General features: G+C 31.5%; 1 protein-coding gene across 1 annotated transcript; it reads right to left on the reverse strand.

The window, feature by feature from the left end:
* Positions 1-15,324: 15,324 nt before the first annotated feature.
* LOC131607612 (EPIDERMAL PATTERNING FACTOR-like protein 6) lies at positions 15,325-16,573 on the reverse strand. The gene is made up of 3 exons (XM_058879594.1): positions 16,451-16,573; positions 15,971-16,014; positions 15,325-15,745 (listed from the first exon to the last, which is right to left on the reverse strand). The coding sequence occupies exons 1-3, from the start codon at positions 16,557-16,559 to the stop codon at positions 15,452-15,454; spliced, it is 447 nt and encodes a 148-aa protein (XP_058735577.1). The 5' UTR covers positions 16,560-16,573; the 3' UTR covers positions 15,325-15,451.

Here is a 16,573-nt window from a genome sequence, read left to right on the forward strand (position 1 = left end):
ATCAAACCGCATTATGTTACAACCTAACTTTTACTTAACTCAGATCCAACCCAAACTTAAATCTATTATACCATAGTCTTATGATTACGAATAATTTTCTCATCCTTACACATATTTTAGTCTCAATCTTCTCGAATCTCTAATAACAGTATCGCACCTTTTTTGCCACATACATCTTCACTCTTCTTCTATAATCTCAACTCTCTTATATTCTTTCTTTTTCACCTTCTCATTTTAATAATTTTTATATTGTTTTATGCTATTATTTTATGTTTAATATTCCACTTTTGTCTAATTTAATTTTTACATATTAAATGAAAAATTGTTGTCATAATATGATGAGTTTTGTTGTTATTTGATAGTGTATGAATGTCTAAATACAAAATTATGTTGTAATCTATATGTATATGTATGGCTCAATAAAATATTAATAAAAAACCGAATCGATCGAACCGAACCAAACCGCATTAGTTTTGTTTGGATTTTTTTAAAAAGAAAATCGAACCAAATCAAACCGCACGAAACTTTGGAAGTCTGCAATAGGACCAGCAGTAGGCAGAAATCTTCCTTTGTACTCATGGCAGCCCAAAATGACATTGAAATCACCAATAAAACACCAAGGTATAGCGGGATCTAATATAGTTTCCAATATGTTCCATAAGTTTCTTCTAGTAACATGACAAGTAGAAGCATAAACAACAGCAAAACCAAGGTTATGATTCATGTGGTTGAGAGTAAAAGCAACATGTTGATCGTCAAGGCCCCTGATGTTGGGGTTTAACTCCGTATTACAAATGCACCATAAGCTTGCAGGGAGTTGTCATCTATCGTTGAAGGCAAACAATTTCCAATTCAGTCTGTCCAACCAAGTGGCAAGGAATTTCTCAAAGTGCATCCAAGGCTCTGCTAAAAGAAGAAGATCAGGTTTTAAAGAAAGAATGAACCTCTTTAGAGCCAGTTTTGATAGGGTGTTGGCCACACCCATAATGTTCCAGAAAAAACACTTCATTCGATCCTCCTAGAAGGACCAACCTTGATCTGGTTGCATAGGCTTTCTTTTTCTTGCTAGATTTTGGAGTGATCACTTTAAAATTTGAGTTATTTTGGTCCTGACCAAGATCAACAGTAATTCTTTGCCCTGTGTCATCTTCCTCAACCATGTTGGCCTATCATTTTCTTAGGAAATTTATGTCTTGCCCCCGATCCTCTGGCTGAAACTGAGTAGCATCAACAAACTCAAAGTCATGGGAACTAGAATTACTTATAGAGTCATTATCCTTTTCAATAGTGTTCAGAGATCAAACATGTTTTATGTTCTAACTTGCAAAACAGACTCCACATGTGTTACGGCGCTTTGGAAGTTTGCTCCTCATGCTGACGAACAACTTGATAAGGTGCTTCTTTAATAGCCATTGGACTTTAAATAAATCAAAGTTGTAAATGAGTGTAATAATTATTGTAACTAATTTGTGTAATTTAATCCCTCCTTATATATATATATATATATATATATATATATATATATATATATATATATATATATATATATATATATATATAGAGAGAGAGAGAGAGAGAGAGAGGGCATATCATATGAGAATGCTTTTTTTATATGAGAATGTGAGAATGAATATGAACCATTGGATTTTAAAAAAAATGGTGGAGATTATAGGTGGATCTTTTTTTTCTCTCTCATACATTTTGAAATAAATGACGTAGGAGAGAGAGAAAAAAGATTCACACATAATCTCTACCATTTATTTTAAAATTCAATGGTTCAGATTCATTCTCACATTCTCACATAAAAAAGTCATTCTCATATGATATTCCCTATATATATATATATATATATATATATATATATATATATATATATATATATATATATATATATATATATATTGTGAGATATTGGATCGAATTCTAGTATGGTCGAAGGATAGCTTCTTGGTTCGACAGAATTAAGCATGAAGTTGAAGGTTGTTCAGATGCTTGTGTTGAAGATGCTAGTGTTGTTAGCATGTTAAATTAGGTTTAGTTTTAAGTTCTAACTTGCAAGACATACTCCACATGTGTTACGGCGCTTTGGAAGTTTGTCCCTCATGCTGACGAACAACTTGATAAGGTGCTTCTTTAATAGCCATTGGGTTTTAAATAAATCAAAGTTTAAATGAGTGTAATAATTATTGTAACTAATTGGTGTAATTTTATCCCTCCTTATATATATATATATATATATATATATATATATATATATATATATATATATATATATATTGTGAGATATTGGATCGAACTCTAGTATGGTCGAAGGATAGCTTCTTGGTTCGACAAGATTAAGCATGAAGCGAAGGTTGTTCACATGCTTGTGTCGAAGATGCTAGTGTTGTTAGCATGTTAAATTAGGTTTAGTGTTTAAACCCTAATTTGTTAAGTTAACTTGTTTATTAAAGTTGGCTTGTGTAATGGGCCTTGCTGAAAAAGCCCATTAGTTAGTATGTTAGGTTTTATTATAAATAGCATACTAGTCTCTCATCATTGCTAAGCTGCAAATCCTAATTTAGGGCGAAAGAGGTTATTTGTTATTCTTGTAAACTTGTAATCTTGTTTTAAGAGAAAGTAAAAGAATAGCAGTTATAACCAATTCTTGTGTTCGTCTTTTCTTCCCTAATTCCCTATTATACTTTGTTATTGGTATCATTTTTCACAACAATTTGGTGCATTGAGCATGGAGAAGATGCCGTCAACAAAGTATGAGATTAAAAAGTTCACCGGAGTGATTAATTTCGGTCTGTGGCGCTTGAAGATGAAAGCCCTACTGGTTCAGCAAGGTTGTTTGGAAGCGTTGAAGGGAGAGGCAGCCATGAATGCTGCATTAACGGCAGCAGAGAAGACAACTATGATCGAAAAGGCACACAATGCAATTTTATTGAGCCTTGGTGATAAGGTTCTCAAACAGGTATCAAAGGAGACGACGACATCAGGGTTATGGGCGAAACTTGAAAGTTTGTATATGACCAAATCGCTGGTAAATCGACTCTACCTGAAGCAGGCTTTGTATTCATTCAAGATGATTGAAGACAAAGTGTTCGCTGAGCAGTTGGATATGTTCAACAAGCTGATTCTTGATCTTGAAAATTTTGATGTAAAGATCGATGATGAAGATCAAGCGCTGTTACTATTGTGTTCTTTGCCTCGATCACATGTTCACTTCAAAGAAACTCTCTTGTATGGAAGGGAGTCCCTGACCTTTGAAGAAGTTCAATCAACCCTATATTCAAAGGATCTGAACAAACGAAAGGAGCATAAACCTTCGACTATTGGCGAAGGTTTGGTCGTTAAAGGAAAACTCTTACGAAAGGATGGTAAGTTTGACAAGAAGAAAGGCAAAATCCTGTCGAAGTCTTACAGTGGCGAAGCATCTGGTATTCGATGCTATCATTGTAAGAAGGAGGGTCAGACAAGAAAGGTGTGCCCTGAACGCCTGAAAGATCATGGAGGTAAGGATAATGGCAATGCAACCATTGCTCAAGATGATTTCGAATCATCTGATGTTCTTGTGGTTTCAAGCAGTGACTCGAGAAGAGAGTGGATTATGGATTCAGGTTGCAATTGGCACATGACTCCAAACAAAGACTTGTTCGAGGAATTATGTGATCAAGATGGTGGATCAGTATTGCTGGGAAACAACAAGGCTTGCAAAATTGCAGGTGTTGGATCTCTGAGATTCAAGCTCCATGATGAGTCAATAAGGTTGTTGACTGAAGTCAGGTATATTCCTGATTTGAAGAGAAATTTTCTTTCTCTTGGTGAATTCGACAAGAAAGGATATTTTTTCCAAGGAGAGAAAAGTATCCTAAGAGTCATGAAGGGTTCGAAGGAAGTCTTGAGAGGCGTGAAGAAACAAGGCTTGTATACCCTTGAGGTTGAAGTTGTAAGTGGTTCGACAAATGTTGCATCCACGAAACCTTTATCGAAGACAGAAATCTGGCAATGGTGATTGCTCACGCAAATCACTAGGCCTGTTAGCCTTTCCTCATAAAATTCTTAATACACGTATGTTCCATATAATGTCTCATCCTAGGTTTTCTTTGTTAAGTTACACATACCTAACAAATCCTAATTTTCCTCACTTATCCTTTATTCACATAACAATGAAGTTATCCAACCCTCTTTGATATAAACATATATAACAAAGGCATACCAATCCACCTGCAATAGAACTCAACCAACAATTATCATCGTTGTCTATAAACAATGGCAATTTATCACAATTAATAGTGTACACATTCATCATACCAATAGCATATCGTTCACATGGCTCCTAACGATAAACAACCCAAGTAATTAAGAGAATTCCCTAATCTCGGTTAAATAATTCTCCTTTGTTCCCAAAACCTACACTACTAGAAAGTACACGATTCTAGCCTCCTACTGCTCTGAACGGCGATTAAAACAGAGTTACGGTTCAATAGTTATGGTCGAAACAATTTTTATGTTTTGAATTAAAAACTAGTTAAGGAAGCTTCAGTTCGCGCCGCACAGCCCCTTGGTCGCGCCGTGAACCCCAGGCAGTAGCCAAAACTCATAAATCTCCATAGTGTTCGCGCCGCTAACAGATGTTCGCGCCGCTAACCTCAGGCAGTGGCAAGTCACTCCAGAATTCACCTAGTGTTCGCACCGCGAACCCTTGTACGCGCCGCGTACTGATGGCAGAACCAAAACCTCCTAAAACCTGCATAGTTCGCGCCGCGCAGCCCCTGTTCGCGCCGCGAAGCGCGCGAGAACTGAGTTCTCAGCTTTGCTTCACACACAAAACCCATGGTTCAAATCCAACTAAAACCACCCAAACCTATTCCAGATCATACTAAAGCATAGAAACAACCTATAGATGATATATTTATGGATTACAACACTTATTCATGAACCTTGATGAATTTGGTCCAAAACCTAGGTTTCCATAAAAAACCCCAATCCAAACTAAGATTCTCATCCACAAATAATCTATAAGCTTCTAACTAGAACCCACCTCGATTACGAGTCGTTGATGTTGAAGATGAGTCGATTTGGCGGAGAAATGATGAAGATCCAAGCTTTTCCTCTTCACAAGTTTCTCTTCCTCTTCTCCTCCTTCTCTCTTCTTTATCTCTCTATCTTTCTCTTCTTGTTGCAATGTGAGGAAAGAAAAGGAAAAGATATAAGTAAATATCTTAAGTTACACTACTAACTTAAATGTCCAAAAGCATCTCTAATGCACCAATTAATAAAACCTCAGTGTCAGCTAATTACATTAGAGCATTTAATTTAATACGGGGTATTACACATATCTACGAAAGATTCTCGAAAAATTTGGTATGTCGAATTCGAAACCAGTTGTGACTCCAACAAACCCTCAATTCAAGTTGAGTGACCCACGACGCACTCTAACCACTTGACCGCTCGTTATTTGTTGCAAAGTATATGCATATGAGTAAATATATTAAAAGGCATGATTTTTGAATTCAAGAACGCGCGCGTAGCTCCTTCATCATCTTCCTCGTTATTTTTCCAGAAACTCATAGACTTTAGGCAACGCTTTATGTGCGTGGTTGTAGCCTTTCCATCCTAAAACCTGCCAAACAAAACCAATCAAGGCAAACAAATATTCCAGATCGAATGTACGCAACCTCACGAGTCTGATGGCATGATTAATTCGGTCTGAAATCAGCCATAGCTAAGTTTCCCCAAAATCTCAAACATGAACCCTAACTATGGCACTTTGTAATTCTCGTATCAAACCTTGCAATTGATGACTCAAACACAAACCAAACGATCATAGGAACATGTATATATGCTTGAATACCATTGAAATTGCGTGAATCATCAGATTGAGTTTTTACAAAAAAAGAGCAAACCGTGAATGCGTGGGAGATGAGTCCGCGTGCGTAGGTCCTTGAAGATGACACAGGTAGCTTCAGAGGGTGTCCAGGAACGTGTTTAATTCACCAAGTCTCCTTCGATTAGCCTGTAACCTTTAATTCGACCTCTCCCTCTCTTTGAATTTTCAAGAGCTTTGAATATGGTGTTGTCTGCTGCAATCCTTATTTTTTCGTTCAAGAAAAAAAAACCTCCTTTGCATCAGAATAATGTTAGTCTTCTTATGGGAAAAGCATTAGGTCAACAAAACCATATAAAATCTTCATAACCTAGATGATTGCAATTTGAATTGGAAGATATATGGAAATTTCTTTTTTTAGTTCTCAATCAAAACCAATCAAGTTTCAATCCCACAATTTCCTTGTATCCAATATCATATTTTCCTGCTTCTAGAAATATTCAACAAGTCATTTATGTTTTAATCCATTTATTTCTCTTTTTAATAATTTATTTAATATTTAAAATGAATAGAAATTCAAATCAATACTAATTAAAATTTATAAAAATAAAAATATAAAGAAATGGAATTAAGGCTTCCCTTGAGGTCATGGGCTTTCTTGGAGGTAAGATTGGGCTTCTTCTTTTTGTACCTAAACACATTAGTAAGAGCAAACAATACATTTAAAAAAGATAAAATATTAGTATAATGAATTAAAATGGTTTAATAATTTTAATTTAAAATTCAATTTAAATTAAGATTGAATTAAATATTAAACCCATAAACCACGATAATTAGTAAATAAAACTACAGCCATGAACGTATGTGTGAATAAATGCACAATTACGCAAATAATAGGCAAAGCATAAACCCGTAGAAATACAATCAAGAGGGCGAATTTTGGGATATGACAGCTGCCCCTGTTGAATCTTCTTAGACCTGAAGATGTAGAGTGGTCTGTATGCCAATCGGAATCTGAAGGTGGAAGATGATTGAACACTAGAATACCAAGAAATTTTTCCTAGCTGAAGTAGGGACTTTTGTCGGAGATGGGCTTAAAGGTGCCGTCCGGCTTGAGAGAATATGTAAGATTGAGATGGGCTTGAAGATGCCATCGAGCTTGATAGAATTGGGGACCAGAATACATCGTACGTTAGATCATTTCTGGAGAATAGATTGAGTTATGTGTTTGACTGAGTTTAGTTTGCATCAGCAGATGATGTCTGGAAAATCATACGTTAGGCTGGAGGAATATGTCGTGCGTTAGATCAAATCCAATTTGCATCCTCAGATGTCTGGAAAACTGTGCGTTAGGTTGAAGAATGAGTCGTGCGTTAGACTAATCCAATTTGCATCCGTAGATGTCTGGAAGGCCGTGCGTTAGGCTGAAAGATAAATCGTGCGTTAGAGTAATCCTTTATATTTGTTAGAGATTGACCATTTCAGCACCGTTCGTAGTAACTGAATTAGATCTTTGAATGTCTCTTGATTATCTCTGAACTATCTTTGGAAGATATCCAAAAAAGTATCAGAATTAAATATCTGTCTTGATTATCTCTGAGCTATCTTTGGAAGATATCCAAAATTAAGTATCAGAACTAAGTCTCTGTCTTGATCATTTCTGAACTATCTCTGGAGAATACCCTGAACTAAGTATCAGAATTAAATCTTGATTATCTCTGAACTATCTCTGGAGAATATCCCAAAATTAAGTGTCAAAATTAAATCTCTGTCTTGATTATCTCTGAACTATTTTTGGAAGATAAATTAAATCTTGGTTTTGATTATCTCTGAACTATCTTTGGAAGATATCCAAAATTAAGTGTCAAAATTAAATCTCTGTCTTGATTATCTCTGAACTATTTTTGGAAGATATCCAAAATTAAGTGTCAAAATTAAATCTCTGTCTTGATTATCTCTGAACTATTTTTGGAAGATATCCAAAATTAAGTGTCAAAATTAAATCTCTGTCTAGAATGATCGTTAGAATTAAATCGTTGACTTGATTATCTCTGCGCTATATCTGGAAGATAATGTTCATTTGATTGTAGAAGTAGACTGCAAAAGAAGCATTAGTTTTATGCAATGTCGTGATGCATGTATCGTAATTTTTTTGAAATGGATGAGAGTGTATGCATATGTCATGAGATGTATGTATATTATGAATTAACTATGATATATGATGTATGAGCATGAGTTATGCTATTTTGAAGTATCTTGATTGAGAAAATAAATCTCTAGGTCATTGCGACTCTGATGCCTGATTTTGTTTTGAAGATACACAGCTGGGGATTTATGATTTCTGCTTGGGGATGATCAGTAACTTGATATACCCTGACTGGGGATTAGAGATATTAATAAACCATGTTTGGAGCAGAGAAGCAGGTCGGGGAACCGATGATGTCAAATATGTGAACTCTGTTTAGGAGCCATGTCTTTCGTTGGATGAATACGTTTGAGGATATCTTCTTTGATGATTACTTTGTGGGGATATGATCCTGTGAAATTGGCTTTGTGGAGGACGTGGATGCATGGAACGTGCCCCCGGTATTATAATAACTACCATTTCTGGATCTGTATTGATTGGGATACACCAATGAGTGTTACTCCATGTGTCAAACTGGACTTGCATAGATTTGCCCCTGCTAGTGGGGGACTTTGGAAAATGGCTTAGTTCACGGTTTAAGAAACAAAGGATAATGGCTCAAAAATTTATTTATATCCATCCCCATCTTCATGATATTCTTCGATCCTATGCCCAATTAACTTTGCATTTCATCCTTTGCAAAACCTGAAGTATCAACATTGATATTTGATGATGGATAAAGCAACGTGAATTTGTTTGGACAGACAGTCATCCCCTTTTTTATAATACTTTCTTTTTGTCGAGGATTTGTAATGACCTCTTTTGAAGTGTTTTCTTTTGTCGAGGATTTGTAGCGAGCTCCTCTTTGATTTTGTTATCCCTAACTTTTGCCTGAACTACTTGTTTTGATATTGCAGTCAGCGGGATGTTTTTGATTTTTGATAAGTCTCCTTCATAGGTTTTGACTTAACATCTTTTCTTTTTGGTGGATCTTGACTGCCTGACTTGATGATTACAGAAACCCATCGTTATTTGTGTAAACAACAACTAGTATAATTGAGTTAACTGAGTAACTACCCTGCCCCAGGTTATGATTAAGGGTTTAATTTGTATGAGAAAGAAACTTTTACTTCTTCGGCTCAACGGGGTTAACGAGAGATTAACATCCTTATATCTCCACTGTTTAGGAATTGAAACAATGACTGTACATCGTCAGCATAGTGTGTTCAAAAGCATATTGTATGAGGTTGCGGTATCATTTTCGTCATCCTCCCTCAAAAGGCTTACAGCTTAGCAGGAGTGGAATAAACACAAAACATTGCAAAGTAAATACACAATTTAAAATGAGTGATAGCGAAATAATTTATTCAAGACAAACATATGCAATGCACTGATGATGATTATCAAAACAGATAATGTCTATCATAAGTCGAATGTTTAAACAAACAGAAAAGAAACTTGCAAATGAAAGTAGATCTAATGATCCAAAAGTTCGTCCGTCTAGACGTCAATCAGTCTTGTCATGACTAGGCATAGGAGCGGAGATCACCATAGGAGTTTTCATGAGGGTTGAATTTGATTTCCCGGTCATCAATCAGATCTTGAATCTTATTCTCCAATGTCTAGTAATTGTTTGTGTAATATCCAGGAATGTTGGAGTGGTACGCGCACCTCGCGTTGAATTCATAGCCAGGAGTGGAGGTGTTAAAATTCTTATGAGGGTCCCTCGGAGTAATCAATCCGATCTTCAACAGATGTTGTAATGCTTGAGCCAATGACATATTGATCTTGGTGAATTGACGCTTAGGTACGTATGGTTTTCGTCGTTGTTGTAGAACTGGTGTAGAGATTCAGGGTATTCGGGGTTCGAGCTTCCGGAATGTTCATCTATTTGGAACTGATTTATTGATGGTATTTGTCTGACCAGTTGGTCGACCTTAGAAAATAATTTGGTCGCGTCTTTGTCTGAAGAATTCTGATTCTTGGATGTTCTTCTATGGGAATCAAGCGGGTTTCAAACAATTCATGACATTGTTCTATCTATTTTATAATGATTAAAGTCTCATTCTAAGAGGATCTCTATAAGAAAAAGATATTAGTAATTTAGTACAAGAATAAGCGGGTAGCAAACTTTTTTCAAAGTTTCTAACTTGCATGATCATCATCAATCATTCTTTAAAAATCAAATTTTAGTTACATGCATCACAAGTTTTATTAGCAAGAGTTCTCTATTATTTATTTTAATAAAAGATAAAATTATACATAATGACAATTATTATTTGGGTGGAACGCATTTACATTCCCATACTTCAGGTTTGGACTCCTGCAAAATATAATTATTTTATGGGTGGAAAGCATTTACATTCCCATACTTCCGGTTTGGACTCTTGCAAAATATGACTATTTTTTCGATGGAACGCATTTACATTCCCATACTTCAGGTTTGGAGGTGGGTTTGGTAGGTGTGGCACTGGTCTTGTGACAGCTCTGCATGGAACACACTTGTTACAATGGCCAGTGCAATTTTTAGGTGTTGACGCAGTTTCAATTAAAACCTTTCTTGACAACAAATCCTTAATTTCTTCTACTTTTATTTGAGACACCGACTTTTCATCAGATTCTTCAATATGCTGCAAAAAAATTTAACAATTAATAAGACATATAATTATCATTTTTTATTAAATATACTTTCATACGGTAATAGAAGTGAAGTTTTTATTTGTCAATCTTAATAGTTTACTATGGTTTACTAATTTTTTTAACTTGATAAAATATCAAATAATAATATAATTAATAAATATTAAAAATAAATAAATATATTGTGAAATAGCAGTAATGAGGATGATGGGTCATACCTGAATATCTATCTCATATTTGGAAACCAAGGGACGTCTGACCTCTAAAATAAAAATGATTAGAAGATGTTAGTTAAATTAAGATGCAATATTTTATATATAAAGTTTTACTCAGCATCATAAACATTAGTATTTTATATTTGATTTAAATAAAAATCTAACGTTTACGATTATTAACAAATAATATAAAATATTTTTACAGTATCAGTACATATCAACTTAATTCAAATGATAATAAATAATAAAATGTATTATTAATTCTTAAAATAAGAACTTAGTATGAAAATATTTTAATTTTATGTATTGGACTCCATAAATGTTATTTTAAAAATAATTAAAAAATATATTTTAAAAAAAAAAACTAGTGATTATGATTAAATAAGTGATTATGATTAAATAACAATATAAAATATATTTATATTCTCAATATGAATTTAATTTATGAAATTAATTAATATGCAATATCACTCTAGAAATAATACCTCTAGATGTAATGGATGAGGCAATCATAGAATTGAAGATCACTGACAGCAAGAAAAATGTGACAAAACAAAATTGGATTTTGTTCATTAACATTGTAATACTTCTCATCCTAATAAAAAGTATTAAACTCTACTCTTTACTTTTGTTGTTGAAAAAGAAGGAATCCCTACACTTATATTTATATGTGATAACATTATATTATAAAATATTATTTTTATGAACATACTATACAATATGAAATGATATTGACTAAGAATTTTTTTTATTTAACTTTCAAGGAAATATTGACTACAACATTATTTCAATAAAAATTTTATTTTAAAATTAAGAAGAGTTTAATATTAGGATAACAATCAATCATTTATCTTTAAGGTAACTTAATTTATAAAATAATAACCTGATTTTTAATAAAAAATAAGTAAAAATAAATTTTTTAATTTTTTAATTAATAAATATAATAAAAATTAGATTACATAAAAGTTAACTTTTTATTAAAGATTTCAAGAATATGAGTGAATATTAAATTTATTTTTATATAAAATAATTTTATTTAAAGTAATTTTATTTAAAGTAATTTTATTGAACTTTATTAACTTTAATTTTATTAATATTTAATTTAACTTTTTCATTTAAAGTAATAAAAATAGTTTATTATTATTTTTAAACTGATTATAATTTCTTTTATTTATTATTTATTTATTTTTTAATTATGTTATGTTTTATTTATTGAAAAAAGGAAATTTAAACATTTCTAAATAGAGTACATAATAATATTAAAAAAATATGGTAATAATAGTTATACATAATAATTTTATTGTGAATAAAAAAATATAAAATTTATTTGAAAATATCTAAAAATAATAGAAAACTTATCGGTTTCCTTTTTCATTATATATCTTTCTTCTTCTTTTTTTCGATTTAAAACATAAATGAAATGCATTTATTCTCATTATTTGATTTTTTTTCTACTTGTTTTTATTAGGGGTGTTCAAAATCAAACCAACCCAATAGAAAACTGCAAATCAAACCGAAACCGCATTTAGTTCGGATTAGTTTGGGTTAACTTTTAACAAAACCACACGATTCGGTTCGGTTTGTGGTTTGTATTTTAAAAACCGAACCAAGCCGAATCAAACCGCATTATGTTACAACCTAACTTTTACTTAACTCAGATCCAACCCAAACTTAAATCTATTATACCCTAGTCTTATGATTACGAATAATTTTCTCATCCTTACACATATTTTAGTCTCAATCTTCTCGAATCTCTAATAACAGTATCGCACCTTCTTTGCCACATACATCTTCACTCTTCTTCTATAATCCCAACTCTCTTATATTCTTTCTTTTTCACCTTCTCATTTTAATAATTTTTATATTCTTTTATGCTATTATTTTATGTTTAATATTCCATTTTTGTCTAATTTAATTTTTACATATTAAGTGAAAAATTGTTGTCATAATATGATGAGTTTTGTTGTTATTTGATAGTGTATGAATGTCTAAATACAAAATTATGTTGTAATCTATATGTATATGTATGGCTCAATAAAATATTAATAAAAAACCGAATCGACCGACCGAACCAAACCGCATTAGTTTTGTTTGGATTTTTTTAAAAAGAAAACCGAACCAAACCAAACCGCACGAAACTTTGGAAGTCTGCAATAGGACCAGCAGTAGGCAGAAATCTTCCTTTGTGCTCATGGCAGCCCAAAATGACATTGAAATCACCAATAAAACACCAAGGTATAGCAGGATCTAATATAGTTTCCAATATGTTCCATAAGTTTCTTCTAGTAACATGACAAGTAGAAGCATAAACAACAGCAAAACCAAGGTTATGATTCATGTGGTTGAGAGTAAAAGCAACATGTTGATCGTCAAGGCCCTTGATGTTGGGGTTTAACTCCGTATTACAAATGCACCATACGCTAGCAGGGAGTTGTCCTCTATCGTTGAAGGCAAACAATTTCAAATTCAGTCTGTCCAACCAAGTGGCAAGGAATTTCTCAAAGTGCATCCAAGGCGCTGCTAAAAGAAGATGATCAGGTTTTAAAGAAAGAATGAACCTCTTTAGAGCCGGTTTTGATAGGGTGTTGGCCACACCCATAATGTTCCAGAAAAAACACTTCATTCGATCCTCCTGGAAGGACCAACCTTGATCTGGTTGCATAGGCTTTCTTTTTCTTGCTAGATTTTGGAGTGATCACTTTAAAATTTGAGTTATTTTGGTCCTGACCAAGATCAACAGTAATTCTTTGCCCTATGTCATCTTCCTCAACCATGTTGGCCCATGATTTTCTTAGGAAATTCATGTCTTGCCCCCGATCCCCTGGCTGAAACTGAGTAGCATCAACAAACTCAAAGTCTTGGGAACTAGAATTACTTATAGAGTCATTATCCTTTTCAATAGTGTTCAGAGAATCAAACATGTTTTAAGTTCTGACTTGCAAGACAGACTCCACATGTGTTACGGCGCTTTGGAAGTTTGTCCCTCATGCTGACGAACAACTTGATAAGGTGCTTCTTCAATAGCCATTGGATTTTAAATAAATCAAAGTTGTAATTGAGTGTAATAATTATTGTAACTAATTGGTGTAATTTGATCGCTCATTTTATATATTTATATATATATATATATATATATATATATATATATATATATATATATATTTATATATATATGTGGGAACGACTCAAGTGAGAACACTTGGTTATTATGAGAAATGAGAACAATGAATCACGACCATTAAATTTTAATTTTGTTGATTTTAATGGATTGGATTGGTTTCTATTTCTATGTTGATTTAAAATAAATATTAAGGATCATCGAAAAAGAAACCAATCCAGTCCATTAAAATCAACAAAATCAAAATTTAATGGTCGTGATTCATTGTTCTCATTTCTCATAATAATCCAGTGTTCTCACTTGAGTCGTCCCATATATATATATATATATATATATATATATAGGGGACGACTCAAGTGAGAACACTTGGTTATTATGAGAAATGAGAACAATGAATCACGACCATTAAATTTGATTTTAATGGACTGGATTGGTTTCTCTTTCTAAGATTCAGTCCATTAAATATTAAGGATCTTAGAAAGAGAAACCAATCCAGTCCATTAAAATCAAATTTAATGGTCGTGATTCATTGTTCTCATTTCTCATAATAACCAAATGTTCTCACTTGAGTCGTCCCCTATATATATATATATATATATATATATATATATATATATATATATATATATATATATATATATATATATATATATATATATATATATATATATATATATATATATATATATATATATATATATATATATATATATATATATATATATATATATATATGGCATATCATATGAAAATGCTTTTCTTATATGAGAATGTGAGAATGAATATGAAACATTGGATTTTATAATAAATGGTGGAGATTATAGATGAATCTTTTTTTTCTCTCTCATACATTTTGAAATAGATGACGTACGAGAGAGAAAAAAAAAGATTCACTCATAATCTCTACTATTTATTTTAAAATTCAATGGTTCAGATTCATTCTCACATAAAAAAAACATTCTCATATGATATGCCCTCATATATATATATATATATATATATATATATATATATATATATATATATATATATATATATATATATATATATTTATATATATATATATATTTATATATATATATATATTTATATATATATATATATATATATATATATATATATATATATATATATATATATATTTATATATATATATATATATATTTATATATATATATATATATTTATATATATATATATATATATATATATATTTCCTTAAACAATTCATGACATTCTTCTATCTATTTTATAATGATTAAAGTCTCATTCTAAGAGGATCTCTGTAAGAAAAAGATATTAGTAATTTAGTACAAGAATAAGCGGGTTGCGAACTTTTTTTCAAAGTTTCTAACTTGAATGATTATCATCAATCATTCTTTAAAAATCAAATTTTAGTTACATGCATCACAAGTTTTATTAGCAAGAGTTCTCTATTATTTATTTTAATAAAAGATAAAATTATACATAATGACAATTATTATTTGGGTGGAACGCATTTACATTCCCATACTTCTGGTTTGGACTCCTGCAAAATATAATTATTTTTTGGGTGGAAAGCATTTACATTCCCATACTTCCGGTTTGGACTCTTGCAAAATATGACTATTTTTTCGGTGAAACGCATTTACATTCTCATACTTCAGGTTTGGAGGTGGGTTTGGTAGGTGTGGCACTGGTCTTGTGACAGCTCTGCATGGAACACACTTGTTACAATGGCCAGTGCAATTTTTAGGTGTTGACGTCGTTTCAATTAAAACCTTTCTTGCCAACAAATCCTTAATTTCTTCTACTTTTATTTGAGACACCGACTTTTCATCAGATTCTTCAGTATGCTGCAAAAAAATTTTACAATTAATAAGACATATAATTATCATTTTTTATTAAATATACTTTCATACGGTAATAGAAGTGAAGTTTTTATTTGTCAATCTTAATAGTTTACTATGGTTTAATAATTTTTTTAACTTGATAAAATATCAAATAATAATATAATTAATAAATATTAAAAATTAATAAAGATATTGTGAAATAGCAGTAATGAGGATGATGGGTCATACCTGAATATCTATCTCATATTCGGAAACCAAGGGACGTCTGACTTCTAAAATAAAAAAGATTAGAAGATGTTAGTTAAATTAAGATGCAATATTTTATATATAAAGTTTTACTCAGCATCATAAACATTAGTATTTTATATTTGATTTAAATAAAAATCTAACGTTTACGAGTATTAACAAATAATATAAAATATTTTTACAGTATTAGTACATATCAACTTAATTCAAATGATAATAAATAATTAAATGTATTATTAATTCTTAAAATAAGAACTTAGTATGAAAATATTTTAATTTTATGTATTGGACTCCATAAATGTTATTTTAAAAATAATTAAAAAATATATTTAAAAAAAAAACTAGTGATTATGATTAAATAAGTGATTATGATTAAATAACAATATAAAATATATTTATATTCTCAATATGAATTTAATTTATGAAATTAATTAATATGCAATATCACTCTAGAAATAATACCTCTAGATGTAATGGATGAGGCAATCATAGAATTGAAGATCACTGACAGCAAGAAAAATGTGACAAAACAAAATTGGATTTTGTTCATTAACATTGTAATACTTCTCATCCTAATAAAAAGTA

This window comes from Vicia villosa, linkage group LG1 (genome assembly GCF_029867415.1).
Source record: "Vicia villosa cultivar HV-30 ecotype Madison, WI linkage group LG1, Vvil1.0, whole genome shotgun sequence".
In the NCBI taxonomy this organism is placed as follows: domain Eukaryota; kingdom Viridiplantae; phylum Streptophyta; class Magnoliopsida; order Fabales; family Fabaceae; genus Vicia; species Vicia villosa.